General features: G+C 38.1%; 2 protein-coding genes across 2 annotated transcripts in view; both read left to right on the top strand.

The window, feature by feature from the left end:
- Positions 1-748: 748 nt before the first annotated feature.
- Positions 749-9,527, top strand: LOC149840854 (cyclin-dependent kinase G-2-like). The gene is made up of 10 exons (XM_090003386.1): positions 749-2,492; positions 2,609-2,737; positions 4,783-4,918; positions 5,031-5,119; positions 5,371-5,491; positions 5,601-5,707; positions 5,864-6,538; positions 7,724-7,821; positions 8,868-9,175; positions 9,241-9,527. The coding sequence occupies exons 1-7, from the start codon at positions 1,078-1,080 to the stop codon at positions 5,883-5,885; spliced, it is 2,019 nt and encodes a 672-aa protein (XP_089859512.1). The 5' UTR covers positions 749-1,077; the 3' UTR covers positions 5,886-6,538; positions 7,724-7,821; positions 8,868-9,175; positions 9,241-9,527.
- The window catches only part of LOC149840853 (lysine histidine transporter 1-like), a 26,818-nt gene continuing 15,927 nt past the window's right edge, over positions 6,322-17,212 (top strand). The window contains exons 1-2 of the mRNA XM_090003387.1: positions 6,322-6,538; positions 7,724-7,803. Of these exons, the coding sequence (XP_089859513.1) occupies positions 6,322-6,538; positions 7,724-7,803 (297 nt within the window). The remainder of the gene's footprint in view (positions 6,539-7,723; positions 7,804-17,212) is intronic.

The following is a 17,212-nucleotide window of genomic DNA, read 5'->3' as shown; positions in this document are numbered from 1 at the left end:
CTATAAACAAAATCTTTTTAAATCGTGTATTTATTATTTAATTAGAATTTGTCTTTTTACGTGTTACTAATTATGCACAAACGTTACCCACAAGGGCGCTTCTCATTTGATAGGGCTACTTGAGAATGCCACAAGTTGTGGGGACATCACAAGTTCAAAACTCATTAGTGGCATCATTTACCATAAGATCGAAACTAAGAGAATGTTAGGCTGCTTCTTTCAAAAAATATGACTTAGAAACACTTTCTAATTTGCTCGAGATTCAAAATCACATAGGTTTCATGTGATTTTGAATCTCAAATAAATTAAAAAGTGACTGATTTGATTCACTTTTTCACAGCTTAAGTTTTTATGTTAGACTGCTTATACAAATCAGATTCACTTTCGCATTCAAGTGAAAAAGTAAATCAGAATGATCCAACAGAAAGTGAGCCGGGTTTTACCAACTGGAGGCAGCCATTGATGATGAGGTTTTTTACTTTGTCATTTTTTTTTGGTAAAAAGGGATTAATTGTTCCTTACATTATCCAACAAAAAAAATTATGCACAAATGCAACTCTGCTCACAAGGACTTTGGTCGTTAGTAGGGTTGGCTCGGATACATTATAAGGTTGACGGTAACGTCTCGAGTTCAAAACTTATGGGCGTATCGTTCGCTGCGACGTGAAAGCACTTACGTAATTTATAATTTAATAAAAAATAATATTATCGCCGGCCGGCTTCATTCGTCGCGACTCGCCGCCATCTAGAGATTTTCCTGTCTCTCTCTCTCGCGCGCGAGCGCCGCGCCGCTGTTTCAGTGAGAGAGGAGATTTTTCGGGTTTCCTTCCGGCCACCCTTCGTCCCTCTGTATCTCGTTCTCCTCTAGGGCATCTCAGATTTAGGGCTTTCCCTTTTTCTTTATCGTTATCTTTGTTCGCTTCTCCTAGGGTTTCCTAGATTTAAGGGTTTTCCTCCTTGCTATCCCGTTGTGTTTTTCTCTAGGGTTTCTATTATTTCCTGGTATTTACTGGTTCTCAGTTTTTTTGGCGGTTATTGTCTCTCGATTTCGTGCTTTTTCTCACACTGGGGTTCGTGATGGAAGGGACCAGACATGAGAGCCAGCGGTACTACGGGAGGGATCGGCTCCGGCACCGAGATCGAGAGCGCAGCCGGAGTCGCGGTTCGTCGGATGGAGGAGGGAAGAATCGCGATCGAGCGGCTCGTGGGTTGGAGAACGGTAGGGTTGGCCACAAGGAGCAGGATTATGTCCCTTTGTGGAACCGTTCCTCGGTTCTGTCTTCGTCTTCGTCGTCGCTCGGCAGCCGAGGTTCGGATATGAAGGCTGATCGGGAGCCTGGAGAGCTCTCGAGCGGGAGCGAGGGCAGTGGGCCGGGCTGTGAGGTTCAGAAGATAGAGGCGAAGGTTTCATTATCGCCGAAACCCTGTAGCGTACAAATCAAGAAGCGGAAGTATTCTCCGATTATTCGGGATATGGAGGAGAAGCTGCCGCCGATATCTTATGCAGTGGATTTGGTGAGCCTGCCGAGGGGTGAGAAGGGCTCTGTGGATAATTTTGAGCACAACACTGAGCAGGGTTCAGTGGAAAAGCCGTCTCCTTCTCATAATAATGAAGACGAGGATGATGATTATGCACCGACTAGGGTTCTTTCGGCTTCGAGATGGGCATCTGACAACAATTTTGATGGTGAAGATGCGTACGATGAGGAACGTGTGGTGAAGAGGAAGAGTGAGGAAATCACGGAAGAAGAGGCGGATTTGAGTCCTGAGCTTGGTGAGCTCGGGGAAGAACGTGTGGACGGCGTCCAAGAGAAGTTGGTAACTGGTTCAGATGAGGAACGGGGTCGGAATGTGCGAATTAGTAGTAATGAACCGAAAGAAGTGGATAATGGCGATGAGCAGGGAAATGCATCAGATGCAAATGACCGAATGGAAATAGATGGAGTGGATCATGTGGTTGATGGAAGGAGTGAGGGAAGGAATTCGGGGTTGGAGTCTGGTACCGATGGTGATGGTGATGTTGATGATGATGGTGATAAGAATCATATATCTGTTGCCTCTGTAGAAACGTCCATACCTAGGAAGATCAATATGTTACAGGGATGTAGGTGCGTGGACGAGTTTGATAGACTAAACAGGATAGATGAGGGCACATATGGTGTGGTGTATAGAGCCAGAGATAAGAAGACTGGGGAGATTGTGGCTTTGAAGAAGGTGAAGATGGTGAATGAAAGGGAAGGATTTCCACTGACTTCTTTGAGGGAAATAAATATCCTTTTGTCGTTTCATCATCCCTCCATAGTCGATGTTAAGGAAGTCGTCGTTGGAAGCAGCCTTGATAGCATTTTCATGGTGATGGAGTACATGGACCACGACCTTAAGGGATTGATGGAGACGATGAAGCAACCTTTTAGTATTAGTGAAGTCAAGTGCCTCATGTTGCAGCTTTTAAAGGGTGTTAAGTATCTCCATGATAACTGGGTGCTCCACAGGTATTCCATAATCTTTCATGTATCAAGTTCTGGTACGTTCTACCATAGTTATTTTTTGTGCTTAATATTTCTTTTTGTATTCTGTTGTGATCAAATGCACCCTTTTAATTACTTAGGGATTTGAAGACGTCAAATCTTCTACTAAATAATCGTGGGGAGCTGAAGATATGTGATTTTGGGTTGGCTCGCCAGTATGGTAGCCCACTGAGAGCGTACACCCAACTGGTGGTCACTCTTTGGTACAGGTATATTTTTACTTCAGTCGTCACTTATTTTTGTGTTCTTATTCTTCGGTTACATTTTGTTACCTTTTTCTCTCAAGTAGGTAAGAGAAGAAAACCCTATAGACTCATATGGGACTGGGTGTATCATATGTTACAGTACAATACATCTCTGTATCTTACAATACAGGCTGATAAAGCCCGGTAATCACAACTATATTGATACATGGGTTCACCGATACTATGATACAACATATCGTTCATACAATACAATATGATACTGATAACAGTGCTTGCAGAGGCAAGTCTCTTTTGTTTGTGGCAAAATTTGCCTTTTTACCATGTTTGTTTCTGCATGCCGTTAAGAATATGATTTTTTTCAACTTTTTGTTTGCCAAAATCCACATCTCTATAGACATATATGGCTTTGAAACGTTATTCAATTTTGCTTTAAACAAAAAGTTAATGGAAGCCTTTAGCAGTGATTTATTATTACAATGAATCTGGATGTCACCCTTAGCAACAATTTGAGTAACCTGGCTGCAAAAGCGTGGGCAGAAGACAGAATCACACGTAGTTGGTGTTAAGATGATACAGGGGATACATTCTCTCACTTTTTTTTTTTAAATTAAGAGGCATCTAGAGGCTAAGTTGTCTAGGTGCTTGTTATGTCAGCTTGGTGGAATTCTGAAACACTCTCTTTGGATGTCAATTTATTTTCAAATTTTCTTTAGCTGTAAGAAGCATCAGATGACAGCAACTGGTTCCTATCCTTGCCTTTTAAGCAAAAGAAGACAAAAAAGAAAGGGAAAATAATAGGGACTAGCCCTTTCTTCTTGTCCAAGAAAAGAAAGGTAATAAAAAAGGACTCCTCTCACTATGCTTACAGCTTGGCCAATTCAGATCTAATTGTTTCCTTGCTTGTGCAATCATTTCTCTGTCATCTGTTTCCCAAGCATCAATATGTAGACTAATTTGTTTAGTGTACACTAATAATGATATTCGTGCCAAGTATAATACCTTTTTAACCTTTTGTATTGGATGTGATACCAGTGATTCTCTGGTACAAATGATCGTTTCTATCCCTTATATTCCCAAAACACACCCCAACATCCCCCTGGCCCTACTCAACTGGTAGGTGCCTGTGCCTATGTATGTCTGGGGGTTGCAAGGCCTTATGACTTGGGCTAACTAAACCTACTTGATGATATAGTTGAAATTAGCTAGAACCAGTGCTTAGTTCTTTATTATTAACTTTATCTACTTCACCTTTCTAAATAATGGGTATTTGTGAAGTGTGAATAGATCTAAAATCACGTCATCGCCTTGTTTTTGCTTGCTTATGATTGGTATGATTCATTTTAATGGTTTAGAATTGTTTATGCTTCTGTTGTTATTATTATAGAACATGCCTCTTTCGTGGTTTGATGCTTGCAATGCTAATGCCTCAAAGATGTGAGAGTGCCAGAGTTGGCATTCTTCAATGCATGAATGGGTAGCACATGCCATGGCACATACATGTTTCTAATGTGATGTTTTCTGGAAGAAAGCAAACAAGTCTTTTTCACCATATTCATTTAGTAATTCCTTCATGATCTCCTCGGTGTCTATTCAACACATTAGACGACTCAAATCCTTTATATATACAGCCTATTATACTTATTGAGTCTTCAACTCTTCTCCCATGGGTCTGATGCCCTTCTCAGGCAAAATTAAGATACCTTCTGTTAATTGGCCATAGGCTATGCCAAATGGACAGTGTTCATGCGACAAGGATCTAACTATTCTTGTGTCATTTTCATTAATAACAATATATAAGGGTGCACGACCATAAAGCACGGGAGTAAATTGAAGTAACACTGACATTGTTTATAGGTTATATAACAGTTGCATATCTTGAACATTTTCTCTTGTATCTACTGGACCTTGTGCTTGGAACTCTAAAGTAAACTGGAGCAACATAGGACTTTTGTTGTAAGCTTATGCTCATGTGCTCTATCTTTACAAATAAAAGCCCCATCTTCCTCATCCATCATTCTGGTAATCTCTATTGTTGTTTATGATTATAGGGCCCCAGAACTACTACTAGGAGCGAAGCTATACTCAACAGCTATTGATATGTGGTCTTTGGGATGTATAATGGCTGAACTTTTGGCTAAAGAACCATTATTCTCCGGAAAAACTGAAATCGACCAGCTTGACAAAGTAATAACTTCTGCCTATGTTTATTTTGTTTTGTCTTATTTTTATTTGCTCTTGTGTTTGTGTTTTTTGACTTTGCGAGTTGAAATTAAACCCCGATCTTTCCCATATGCAGATATTCAGGATATTAGGCACACCAAATGAAAAAATATGGCCCGGCTATGCCAAATTGCTGGGTGTCAAGTGCAACTTCGTCAAACAACCGTAAGTAGCTATTTGTTTTTCCGCATTTAAATTATAGCATAGATATGTTAAATGACAATAAATGGCATGTTTTATTGCATGTTTAATCTGTTGAATTCTGTCATATTCTGATTTTTTTCCTTGTCATCAATACTGTTTGCCCAGGAAAATGGGTGATTGTAGTGAGGATTTCTTGCTTGTCATGGTGGTATTTCCAGTTTGGTGATATGTTTGCCAATTCCTTAACAGTATTTACTGATGTGCTGTTTCAGGTATAATAAGCTCCGTGAGAAGTTCCCAAACTTCACTGCCACTTCTTTCTCTGGAAATCCGGCACTTTCAGATGCTGGATTTGATCTGCTGAACAAGCTTCTTACTTATGACCCTGAAAAGGTAATTAATAGAGTGAGATCTCTGAAGCAATCCTGTTTGACTCTTCTCTCTGTCTGAGCAGTAGGTTAAACACATTCAAGATCTATAATTTCCTCTTATGTAATTGCAGCGGATAACGGCAGAGGATGCTCTGAAGCATGAATGGTTCCATGAGTTTCCTCCCCCCAAGTCCAAAGATTTTATGCCAACGTTTCCTGCTCATCATGCTCACGACAGGTACTAATGTTTGCATATAGCAAGTTTTGAAGTGACTATCATGTCATTGTTTTTGCGTTATCTTTGATGTAATGCTTGTTGAATCCACTCTTTTGAATATGTTATTTTTCTTTCTATTTGAATGAGCTTGTTTTGACTTTTTACCCCTCATCTCAGGCTGTTGCGTAGAGTCATGTAGAGTCCGGATCCATTAGAAGAGTTACTGAAGAAAGAGTTGCAGCAGGGAGAGTTCTTGGGTGTGGCTAATTTGTTTGGCTAGCTGGGATATTAGTGTCAAATTGGAAGCCCTTCAGCCCCCATTATTCAGTATGATGCAACCACTGCACCCAAAAGAGTTTATTGAGGTGAGATAATGCACAGTGATAGGACCATTGCCCTGAATAAGAAAAGGAGATGCCTGCATATCCATGCGAAGTTGCAACAACTTCTGTGCAATGTCGTCTGATCGCTAACTCTAGATTTTTGCAAGCATAATATAAATGAGATATTATCTTTCCTCTCTTCCTTCTAGTGAACTATGTTGCAGGTCTTTTTGTGTCCTTCAGCTCCAAAGGTCATTAAAATGCGTAATGCAGCTTGCATGATGAGGTGTGAAAACAGCCTTTGTATGTAACATGTTTTCTTTGACACATTGTAAAATTGTTCTTGAAAACCTGGTAGACATTCAATTAATGGATATATTTGATATATTTTACATTCTTGTTCTTTTTTCTTCCAATATATTCTCTTTTAATCTCCAAATTGTGTTTGCAAGAGACAATTGGTGTGAGGCGAGGGGAAAGTTCTTTGCTTTTCATACCAGCAGATCTGGAACACAAATCCACTCTAAAGGTAATTTGCTGATTTGATATCTCTGAATATAAAGCAAAGATGGGGATTTACTTGCCCTCATATATGGACTGATGAGGTGACCATGATAGTGTCATTCTTAGATGTACATGGTCATGATAATTTTGTCTGGGCTTGTTTTATAGAAGTCCTGTGGGGGCATGGTTTCTGTAATTGCACTGAAAAGAACTGAAGGTTTTAGAATGTTTTGTCCTGCATCATACCAACTAGTGCTTATGTTTAGCGAGAAACTTGGCTTTTGATGGTTAAGGGCAAGCTATTATTATTGATTAGAGGTGCCTTGTTATCTTGGCCATCCAATTCAAGCCTACCCAGTGAACTGAATGCATATTGATTTTGTATGAAATTATATATGTATATTGCTATCATTAACACTTGGTAACAGTATCAAGTACATCTCAAAAAATTGTTTATGTTAACTGAGCGATGGTTTATGACTCCGACCTGAAGGGTGAAAGATTTTTGTTATATATGAAATCAAGATATGCATATTCAGAATTCAAGTCTCTCTATCTTCCATTCGTCTGTTAAGCATGCCGATGCCAATCCAAACGTGAAAATGTGGATGTAATTCAAACGGGAAACATGGTTCATCAATTATGATCAAATTTAGGCTGGTTCAACTGTTGCCAGAACAATTTATGCAAAATCTTTCTTTTCATGTATCTGCAGTTTTTTGTTGTGAGCTTTGCAAATGGTTCACTGGTTGAACTGATATGGTATTTATTCAATTCAGTTTGTAAAGAGTTATACATCAATGAACACCATTAGCTTCATCTTGCAATCAGTTGCGCTGTTGCTATTGTGAAACTGCATTGGTTTTATTTTTTCTGTGCAAGCTGGTGATGCTGCTGCCGAGTTATGTGAGCTGTGTCAATGTTTTTTCATTGGGTGCTCACCATATCAGTAGCTTCTGATCTTGGATTATTTTTGGACTACAGACCTGTTTGGCTCTTTGATATCTATGGTATCCACTTTAAAAAAAATCAAAACTCATCCTTTCTCCATGTAGGATTTAAATAGATTTTGTGTGGGACTTACATAGTTGACATTTGACATCAGAAGTTCAGGCTGTACTGTCCTTCCGTTCTGTGCAAATTGTATTCCTCTGCTGTCATCTAGCATGCCTTGAATTGTCATGACCCTTTTGTGCAACTGTTACTGCAGTACAAAGCAAGCAGGTTCTTCAGATCCATCAGAGATTCAGAACTATTAGAACCATTTGGTTGTGCATGCTTCAAAATCTGGTATCAGTCTCCTTATAGGTACTTTTTTGTTCCAGTTATTTTCTTTTTAGTGTATAATATATTCTTTTGACAAATGCAAGTCTTCTTGTTGTCCAAGATTCCCTTTTCTAATCACGGTATTTGTATAGGGTCCTTTGGTGATTTTTACCATTTTCCTTCAGTGTCCCTTTGTTTTGATTTGCATGTTATGAGCTTTGTTATCATGATTGTATTGTTTTGAGCTCCCTGTGCCACTTGGATGATGTACATGCTTAACACTTTGCTGAACTGTTTATCATCTTTGTTTCCATTGTTGGAAAAATAGAAACCCTTGAGTTGATGAACTGTTTATTGGCTAAGATCTTTTTTTTTGGCACATAAAGAATAAAAGCTTGTGACAACCAGTACATTTCTATATGACCACCATAGTAATAAAATGCTAGTGTCTATGTCACATAGGTACGGGTGCGGATGCGGCGATGCAGCACTTAAACTTGGGTGCGGGGGTGCGAGGAGCTATGTCACATGGGTGCGGGTGCGGCACTTTCAAAAAACTTGGGTGCGGGGGTGCGGCAAAAATATAAAAAATTATATATATATATATATATATATATAAAATCCAAAAGTTGGATATAAATGACCCTGGGTGCGTTGACTGCACCCAGGGTCAGGTTGACCGCATCGGGTGCGGGTGAGACGCGGGTGCAGCACCTAGTTGGAGAGTCCCTGTGACATAGACGAGGAGGATATATATATATACACACACACACACACACACACACACTTTTTAACAGTTTTAAGTTAACACTATGTGTATTTGTGTGCATTTATGTATTTATATATATAATATAGACAAAAATGGACTTGATTAGGGTTAACTGAATCTACTTTTGGATAGAAATGGACCTCGGTGTGGTTGACTTCACCTAATAGGAAGGAAGCTATGTCCAAGTGTCGCAGCCGTCTGGGTGCGGGTGCAGTGCCCTGTTAGAAGAGTCCGTGTGACATAGGCTACTGTATATTGAAGTTCGCTTTCTCCTTATCATCATTGCGCTTATCATCATTCTTTTTTTTTCTCTTGGTAGAGTAACTCTGGCCTGCCCTTTCCTCTCTATTGCCTATGCTGTTGACTGCAATTGCCCCTTTCCCAAGAAGAACAATTGGGGACCTCACCCTGATCAGAGAGCATTAGCTTTTGCATGGCTGCTATCTGTAGATTGAGCTCCGATGCATGATCATATCAAACTGTGTGGATTCAGTTTGGCTAGCTGCTGCTACATGTCTGATGACAGTGAGGAAACTGCATGGCACCTTTTTTGGTCATTCAGTTCCTTTGCCCATGTTCTTCAATTGCCTTGCCTGGGGATTGACCTTTTCATTGCTGGGATGTTAGGTTCTATATATATATATATATATATTGCACCATGGACCAGGATTGAATGTGAAAAATGGAAACAGGTTCAGGGATGGTGTATCTTTCTGGCTTGGTGGATGAATTGGTGTGAGAGAAACAAAAGGGACCTTAAAGGGGAGACCGAGGATTTAAGTATCATACATGGGAGGTTATGCTAGAGATAAATGCTAAGGGTCTGATATATCACGGATCTATCCAACCAGACTAGGATATAGAACTGACTGTTCTTTGTATTCTTAATGTTCTGCTTGTTTATTTTGTAATCTGCTTCCTTACTTTGGGTGACTTTTGTTAACTTTTTTAATCGAAGTTTATCTTTCCTTCAGAAGAAGATTATTGACATCAAGTTATGATAGGTTGATTAAGACACCTTCCTTTAGTACACACCAGTGTTGTGAAAAGCGTTGAGGCGTAGCTAGGCGCTCCACCAAAATCTGAGGCGAGGCGTAAAGCGTAAGCCTAAAAAAAAAACAAAAATTAAACTTAAAAAAACTATAAAAAATATCTAAAGTTATAAATAAATAAAAAATTCTTTATTGATGAAGCAACAACCAACAAGAAATAATAAATCTCAAATAAATACTGAAAAAATATGAGTTTAACATGTAAATAAATACTGAAAAATATGAGATTAACATGTAAAAGTAACATTAATGCAACAATCTATGTAAGTATCTAAAAAATAAAACATGGGCATTCATTAAATAAAAAATTACCATTAACAACGAAATGCATCTTAGTATTAACAATACCATGTCATAATTCGAAAATGTAAACATTAGAAACCAAAATTCTCTTCAATTAAAATGATCTCTTGCCGCATTTGCAGAAAAAAAACAGAGCTAAAAAAAACATCTATTGAGAACATTGCATCTATGCAAAAATCAATATTAAAATCTGACAAGTGAAAATCAATATTAAAAGTATATCATGTCATTAATATTGTGATCTATGAAGAAAATTCAGGTCATTTGACAACACCTTAGAATGATTTTCATTCAAACAATAAATAACATCCAAACGTGATATCAATGTCCAAACAAATATTCTGAATCTTAAAGACCATTTAGATTATACTGTATAAGGAGGAAAGAGGATAAAGACATAGCACAATATAATTTAATGCAACAAGAGAGCATCCAATGAACAGATTTTTGTTTTTTTCAACAAGGGAACATCCAATGAAAATAAAATGCTAATACAAAGACAACAAGGGAACAGAAAGTAGAACAATACAGCAATTTACTGTTTGCACATGCTAATAAAAACCATTCATTATAAATGAAATGCAAACGACACTCATTTCAACAATATAAAAACAAATCAGGAAACAAAAAAAGAAACCAGCTAAGGTTTTTCAACAGACACTATATGGGATGTTGTTCATCGCATGGATGAATGGCATCAGGTTGGCCTCTACCATCGAAAGTAGAGGTCACGCGTGGGCTGCAAAATCCATCAAATGTTGCAACGAATGGTCTGCAAGAACTCACACGTGGGCTGGACCTGCTAAAAGCATCCACACTCATCTAAAGTTGATGGGACGCTGCACTAGACATGCCTGTGATAGCACGCTTACAGCACAACAGTTGCAGAGTTGCTGATTTTCACAGACACTCGTTGAAAGGGGGAAGAGCATCAACGATTGAGAGAGAGGGGGCAAAGAGCACACCTGACCTCCGAGAGAGGGAGAGCGAGCCGGCTCAGTGGTGGCAACGTGGGTAAGGAGAGGGAAGCACGAGTAGGAGAGGAGAGGGAAGCGCGAGCTGGAGATCGAGCAGGCGAAGGAGGAGCGTGAAAATACCTTTGTAAAGCTGCGTGAAAACCCCTAATTTCTGGTCAAATGGGGGCTTTGACCCTCATTTGACCAAAAAATTAGAAGCGTATACGCCTTGGCTTGAGGCGTGCCTCACCCTGAGGTGTGCGCCTCAAGGCGTATGAGGCGCACACCTCGAGCCTTTTGCGCTTTGTATGTGCGCCTCAAGGCAAAAAGCCCCTCGCCTTGAGGCGAGACACGCTTTTTGCGCCTTGAGGTGCGTTTTTAATAACATTGGTACACGTGTGTGTGTGTGGGTCTGTGTGTGCATGTGCGTGTTTGGACTGGATATTTTGAACTCTCTCACATCTCAAGTTTCAAGTTATGCATGAAGTTAAGAAAATTAAGCAATTTTATACTAGGTGATTTGTGCATTTCGCATGGACTCTTTAATATATTAATTTTTCTATTAGGCTATATATAATTATTCTATTAAATATAGCTTACAAAATCAAGATTATAAAATAGCAGTAAAATTAAAATGAAGAGTGCTGTTGGTTAAAAGTTCCCATCTCTACTTACCGCAAACTCGGTCATATGCATTCAGCTATTTAGAAAAAAACACAAGCAAAAAGTAAAAATATACATGTAGTGAATGATTGCGCTAATCTAATATGACTATGTATGTTAATTATCACATGAATCATGTTTATTGGCTGTAGATGACAATGCCTTATCTAAATATATTCTTTTCCATTACATCTGAATATATGTTAAGCACTTTTTCGATCTTTGATCTTGTATGTTTTGTGTAAACTCTTGATCAATTGATTGTATTTTGGGTTCTTTGAGAAATTGGGCCTATTACTGAAACTTGGGATTCAATAAATAGATGGCTGAGTGCAATGTTTATGCATTTGGTTAGTCCATCTGATCCCAAATTCACTTCTGCTTCACATGGTCCAGATTTTGCTATCTTATGCTTCACACTAATCGTACCTTCATGTATGAAACAGAATTCACCTTTTTGAATGCTTTTACTATGGTCTATCTAGTCTCCGACTCTCCATTGCAAAGTCTATGCGGTTCATGACCCTCTTTGTGCTTCAACTCTTTTAGCAAAATCAGCATTAGCCTATCCCTCAATATGCATTTTTCTTTGCAGTTGGCCAATACATAATCATGAGTTCAAAATGAGAGCTGCATGATTGTACATTGTTACTGTTCCATTAACTTCGGATTGTCTTGCACATGGTTCAGTCTATTCATCATGTTGTTCCGCCATATCAACATTACTGTCTAACAGTTTAAACACAAAATTGTCATCTTTTATAACATCAGATAAATTAATTGATTTCAACATCATAGTGTTTTTTACTATGTCACATAGGTGCAGATGCGGGTGTGGCGATGCAGCACTTTAAAAAAACCTAGCTGCGGTGGTGCGGGGAGGGTATATATATATATATATATACTATAACAGTTTTAAGTTAGCGTTACTAATGAAATAAAAATAATTATCATACCATAAAACAATTATTATATTATCAATTCATCATGCATAAATTCATGCAATGAATCAAATTAACTACTAGTAACAAAGTACAAGTCAAGTCAAACATATTGCATGCCAATCAAGCAAGTCAATCATATTATCTTAATTTCTCTTTTTTCTCATGCTTGAAAACTGCAACTTAAATTTTTTCAATCATATTATCTCACATTTCATAAGCGTTGTGAAGTATGAACTCATCCTTGCCAACTTCTCTTAACATTTTTCAAATAGGTTGTGTAAATTCAAGAAAGTAAATGACTCGATCCCAAAATTCATCATCAATAATACATTTCTTAATTTCTTCGGCCTTGGCAACATCATCAACACGATAGAATGTCCAGTTATCATCAGTCACGATGCTAGTCAAAGTATTCAGGACTTTCATGATTGTTCATGATGGATGCAAAACATGTTTCAACAACCTTTAATAATTTTAGATTAGAATGCCTATTAAATATGATATTAACATGATGGTGGTTGACAACAAAATTTTTAATATTTCTTAACAATTTTTTTTCAATATCTTCATCCAAGAACATAAATCATATGCATTGGAATCTTCTTTCTCTTTTGGGTTGCTGTGTGCTATAAAAGGAGTCCAAAATTGTGAGGATACTCATTCTCCAAACTCAATGCCACATTTCTACAAAATGAAGCATTGTCTGTAATGATTTGTACAACTTTTGCATCGCCCACTTCTTTTATCACTTGTATAAAAACAACCCCTTCAAGTACTCAACATTTTTATATTCTCCAGATGCATCAACTGTTTTCAAGAATATTGGTCCACTAAGTGAAGAAGCAATATAATTAATTAGTTGACGACTTTGAATATCCGTCCACCCATCAGAAACAATAAAAACTCCGTTTTGTTTCCATGAAAATTTCTTAATTTTTATCAACTTCTCAACATTTACCCTCTCTTCTGCAAGAATTGTTCGTATTTTTTTCTGAAGGTTCATAGCCTCTCAAGTTACAATTTTTTAAAGAAGTAACCAAATCCTTTCAATAAAGATTTCTAGCAGCATTAAAGCGAAGTGAACTAAAAAAAAAATCTTCCTTTTTATACATCTCATTTTCATGTGTATTGAATGATGCTTGTATTCATATTTTACCTCCTACAAACATTTTTTTTAGCATCTTCTTGATGACTTAGGGTATATTGATTGCACAAGATTCAATTCATCTTGTATTTTTTGTATTGTCTCATCAATTCTTTTACATCTAAAAATCGCATGTCGTGATATCTTCAACAAATAAGCCTTCACTCCTTGAGTAAGACCTATCAAAACTTCACAAAGATTGCACCGAAATATGATATTTCCACCACCACCTTCAACATTTCTAAGTCTCCCCACATGTGTCCATTAGTGGCCCATCATCACATGATACAACTAAATAATGAGAACCAATACTACTACTACCACTACCAGCAACACTAGCATTAGTGGTCGAATTTGCACGTATAGATGAAGATAACACAATTCCTTTATCTTTGTTTGAGAGTCCTTTTCCTTTGTCTACTATTTTCATTCTTAAAACAAAAAACATAACATTTTATTAAAATAAAATTCTTGCTAAACCCACATTGGGTCCAACAAGCCTGGGTTCAATTCTTTTGAACCCAAGTCAAGGTTTCTATTCTGTTGAACCCATATTCGGGTCCAGGTTTTGTCGAACCCAGCTTTGGGTTCAGTAGATCCGAACATAGCAACACTAGGTTCAGCTAAGCTGAACCCAACAACCCTGGGTTCGGTTGTTCTGAACCCAGGTATGGGGAGCTAAACCCAACAAGCCTAGATTCAGTTCTGTTGGACCCAAGCATCGGTTCGGTAGAGCCGAACCCAACAATCCTGGGTTCCGCTCTGCCGAACCCATGTTGAACCCAGGAACATAAACTAGCAGGTTTGGGTTTAGGTTCTGCTGAATTCAACAAACCAGGGTTCAACAGAGCAGAACCTATGGTTGCTGGGTTTTGCCCTGTTGAACCCAACAACCATGAGAGCCGACCTTGGGTTCAACCCTTGTTAAAATTTGGAGAGGAGAAGAAGGAAGGCGGAGTGAGAGAGAAAGAGGAGGAGGAGGAGAAGGAGAGAGAGAGAAAGAGGAGGAGAAATTTTCCCTAACATAAAAATTTTTGACCGAAGACTCCATTTTTGTGCACTTATAACCCTGGGTGCGATTCACCGCACCCAAAAAAGTTTGACCACACCAGGTGTGGCTAATTTTTAAAATAGTCGTACTGGGTGCCACACCAGCACCCACGACACGTGACGCAGGTGCATCGACCCTTTAAAAGAGTCCACGTGACATAGGTTTTGAATGCATGTTGATAGGAAAATGATCAGATGTTGCCTCGCCATTTGACATTAGTATGGTGAGTGTTGTCTAAAGTATAAACTCCATCAGGTTTGTAATAGTGGTTGCTTCTTCAAGTTTCATGTTCACTTACCATGCTTTTATGGTGATTTCAAGCCCCTCTTTGGTTCCCAATGGCTTTAGCCATATTTGATACAGAGGTATTATTGGATCTATTGAATGATACGTTATCCTTGAGAAAGAACATTCCAATAAAAATTCATACATTGCATATTCTATCCTTCTTCCATGATGCTTGTCTTGCTTTTCTTTACTATTTTCTAGCACATAATCATGACCTTTAGATCTTCCATTGTAACAAGTTGGTCTGTAGCAGCTCTAAGGCCCTAGACATGACACTTGCACAACTACTTGTAGACTTGTAGTAGGACCAATATGATTTTTGTCATTTACTGTTGAACCCTTGTTCTCAATGAGTGGACCAATATGATTTGACCTTATCCAAATGGTTTTAGATCCTCTTAATTGGATCTTGGATTTGAATAAACTCAAATGAAGTTGATATACAAGTGTTGCAAATCGACATTTACTTGATGAATTTCAAAGAATTCATATTCACCCAACCACACCTTGGGAAAATATAAAAACTATTCAACCAAAGGAATCTTGTGGTAACATGACTTTAAATTTTCCAAAATTTTCAATTTTAAAACTTAGAATTTTAACTCCATTTTTTTAAAAATAGCACAACGAAAATAGTTTGGGTTTTGAAAGAGTCAGACAATTTTGGCGGGTTACAGAGATGAGAAATGTGTTTGAAAGAGAGTTGCATAATCTTAAGAAATTAAAACCATTCAATACATTGAAATATAACAAGTCATCAAAGTTTATACATCATCAAAGTTTAATCAAAATATCCCATAAGAATGAGACAAACAAAAGTAGGTTTCAAGATCGAAACTTAGGGAGGTTCGGATCAGTGTCCCGCCATTCATCCAGCCTTTGCACTGCATCATTCTTCACTACCTGCGCTCTATAACAAATGAGGCCAAACTCTTGCGAGCAGGTAAGTAAAATTAAACATCATGCATTATGACAAGGCATCAATATCTATTCTGCAGTAATATAACATGTTAGAATCATATAAAATGTCATGATCATGAATTGACAACAGTAGCAAGATAATGAAACATTAATAAGAACATCATGATATCAATAATATAATCAAAATAAATTGCAACTATGTTAATGACTTTGCATAGTTAGTATTAAGTTTCGATAGTTTTACTCCTTTGGGTATGCAAATGTGGTCATCACGACAACGGGAGTTACTACGGGGTTTATTATGCAAGGGGTGAATTTGCCGTAGCTTTTGCTGCCCGGATCCCTAACCCATGTCGCGTCTTCTACAAGATCGAGAGAAATAATCAGTTCATCAGTAAATTGGATTGCAATCCCTACCGCTGCAGCATCTAAGGTACACCCTTAGGTGATCGGACCTCCACGCCTCGAGTGACGAAGGTTTGAAGACTCTTTGCTCATTTTTTCAGTCGTTTTTGACATGTAGTTATAAAACTCTACATGCGACATTTGTCACTCGAGGTGTACCATCCACCGTCTTGGTGAACCTGTTGTGAATGTGTGACATGGGTGGGTCTATCTTCATTATGGGTATGTTATTTGTCATGCTCTCGTGTCATACGAGATTTAAAGGCATACTTTTTGCAAGGTAGTAGGTCATGACAAGGTCTATGCCCAGCCCAAATCACGTGCTTTTTGAAAAAGGCACATTGCCAATGACAGTCGGGTGTCAAGTCGAAAATACCAAATTGTGGGTAATATGCATTCGGGTGAGCAGAAATAGGCCACTTGAACTGCGTTTTTCAACAATAACATTCTATTAATTATTTCAAAAATCTTAAATCATGACAATACCAATTTTTTTTTGACAAATCTCATTTCCACGTCCATTAGACTGAAAATTGATCTGTCTTTTCAAAAATTATTTTCTCAGAAAAGTTTTCGGTATTTCTTCTTGATTTATGCATAGGTCTATATTTTTTTCACAGCAACCATAAAATTCATGTATTAATAACACAAACTTGTATATAACTTGGTAACTGGGCACGTGTAGCTTGCTGCAGTCTGGCCATGATGCGCTAGTAAGGTCGCACCTTGCTGGTCACCTAGGTCCGGTCGGCGAGCTGGGGTCATACTGATCCCAGTCTGCTGCACCAAAGTATGTAAAAAAAATGTAAATGATCTCCTTGAAGATTAACATACACTAATAAAGGATGCTGACAACTAAATAATCAATTGTGGACCAACAATATAGTAAATTATGTTAATAGAAATCTTTTAGGGAAATAGCCTAAGACCAATGTCA

This window comes from Nuphar pumila, chromosome 4 (genome assembly GCF_984573655.1).
Source record: "Nuphar pumila chromosome 4, dmNupPumi1.hap1.1, whole genome shotgun sequence".
NCBI lineage: Eukaryota > Viridiplantae > Streptophyta > Magnoliopsida > Nymphaeales > Nymphaeaceae > Nuphar > Nuphar pumila.
The sequence above is the reverse complement of the archived record's forward strand: the minus strand, read 5'-3'. Positions and strand labels throughout refer to the sequence as shown.

Coding starts and splice junctions, on each gene's coding strand:
- LOC149840854 (XM_090003386.1), top strand. CDS start 1,078: ATGGAAGGGACCAGACATGAGAGCCAGCGGTACTACGGGAGGGATCGG. Junction 4,919..5,030: donor AAATCGACCAGCTTGACAAA/GTAATAACTTCT, acceptor TCCCATATGCAG/ATATTCAGGATATTAGGCAC. Junction 5,120..5,370: donor TGCAACTTCGTCAAACAACC/GTAAGTAGCTAT, acceptor GTGCTGTTTCAG/GTATAATAAGCTCCGTGAGA.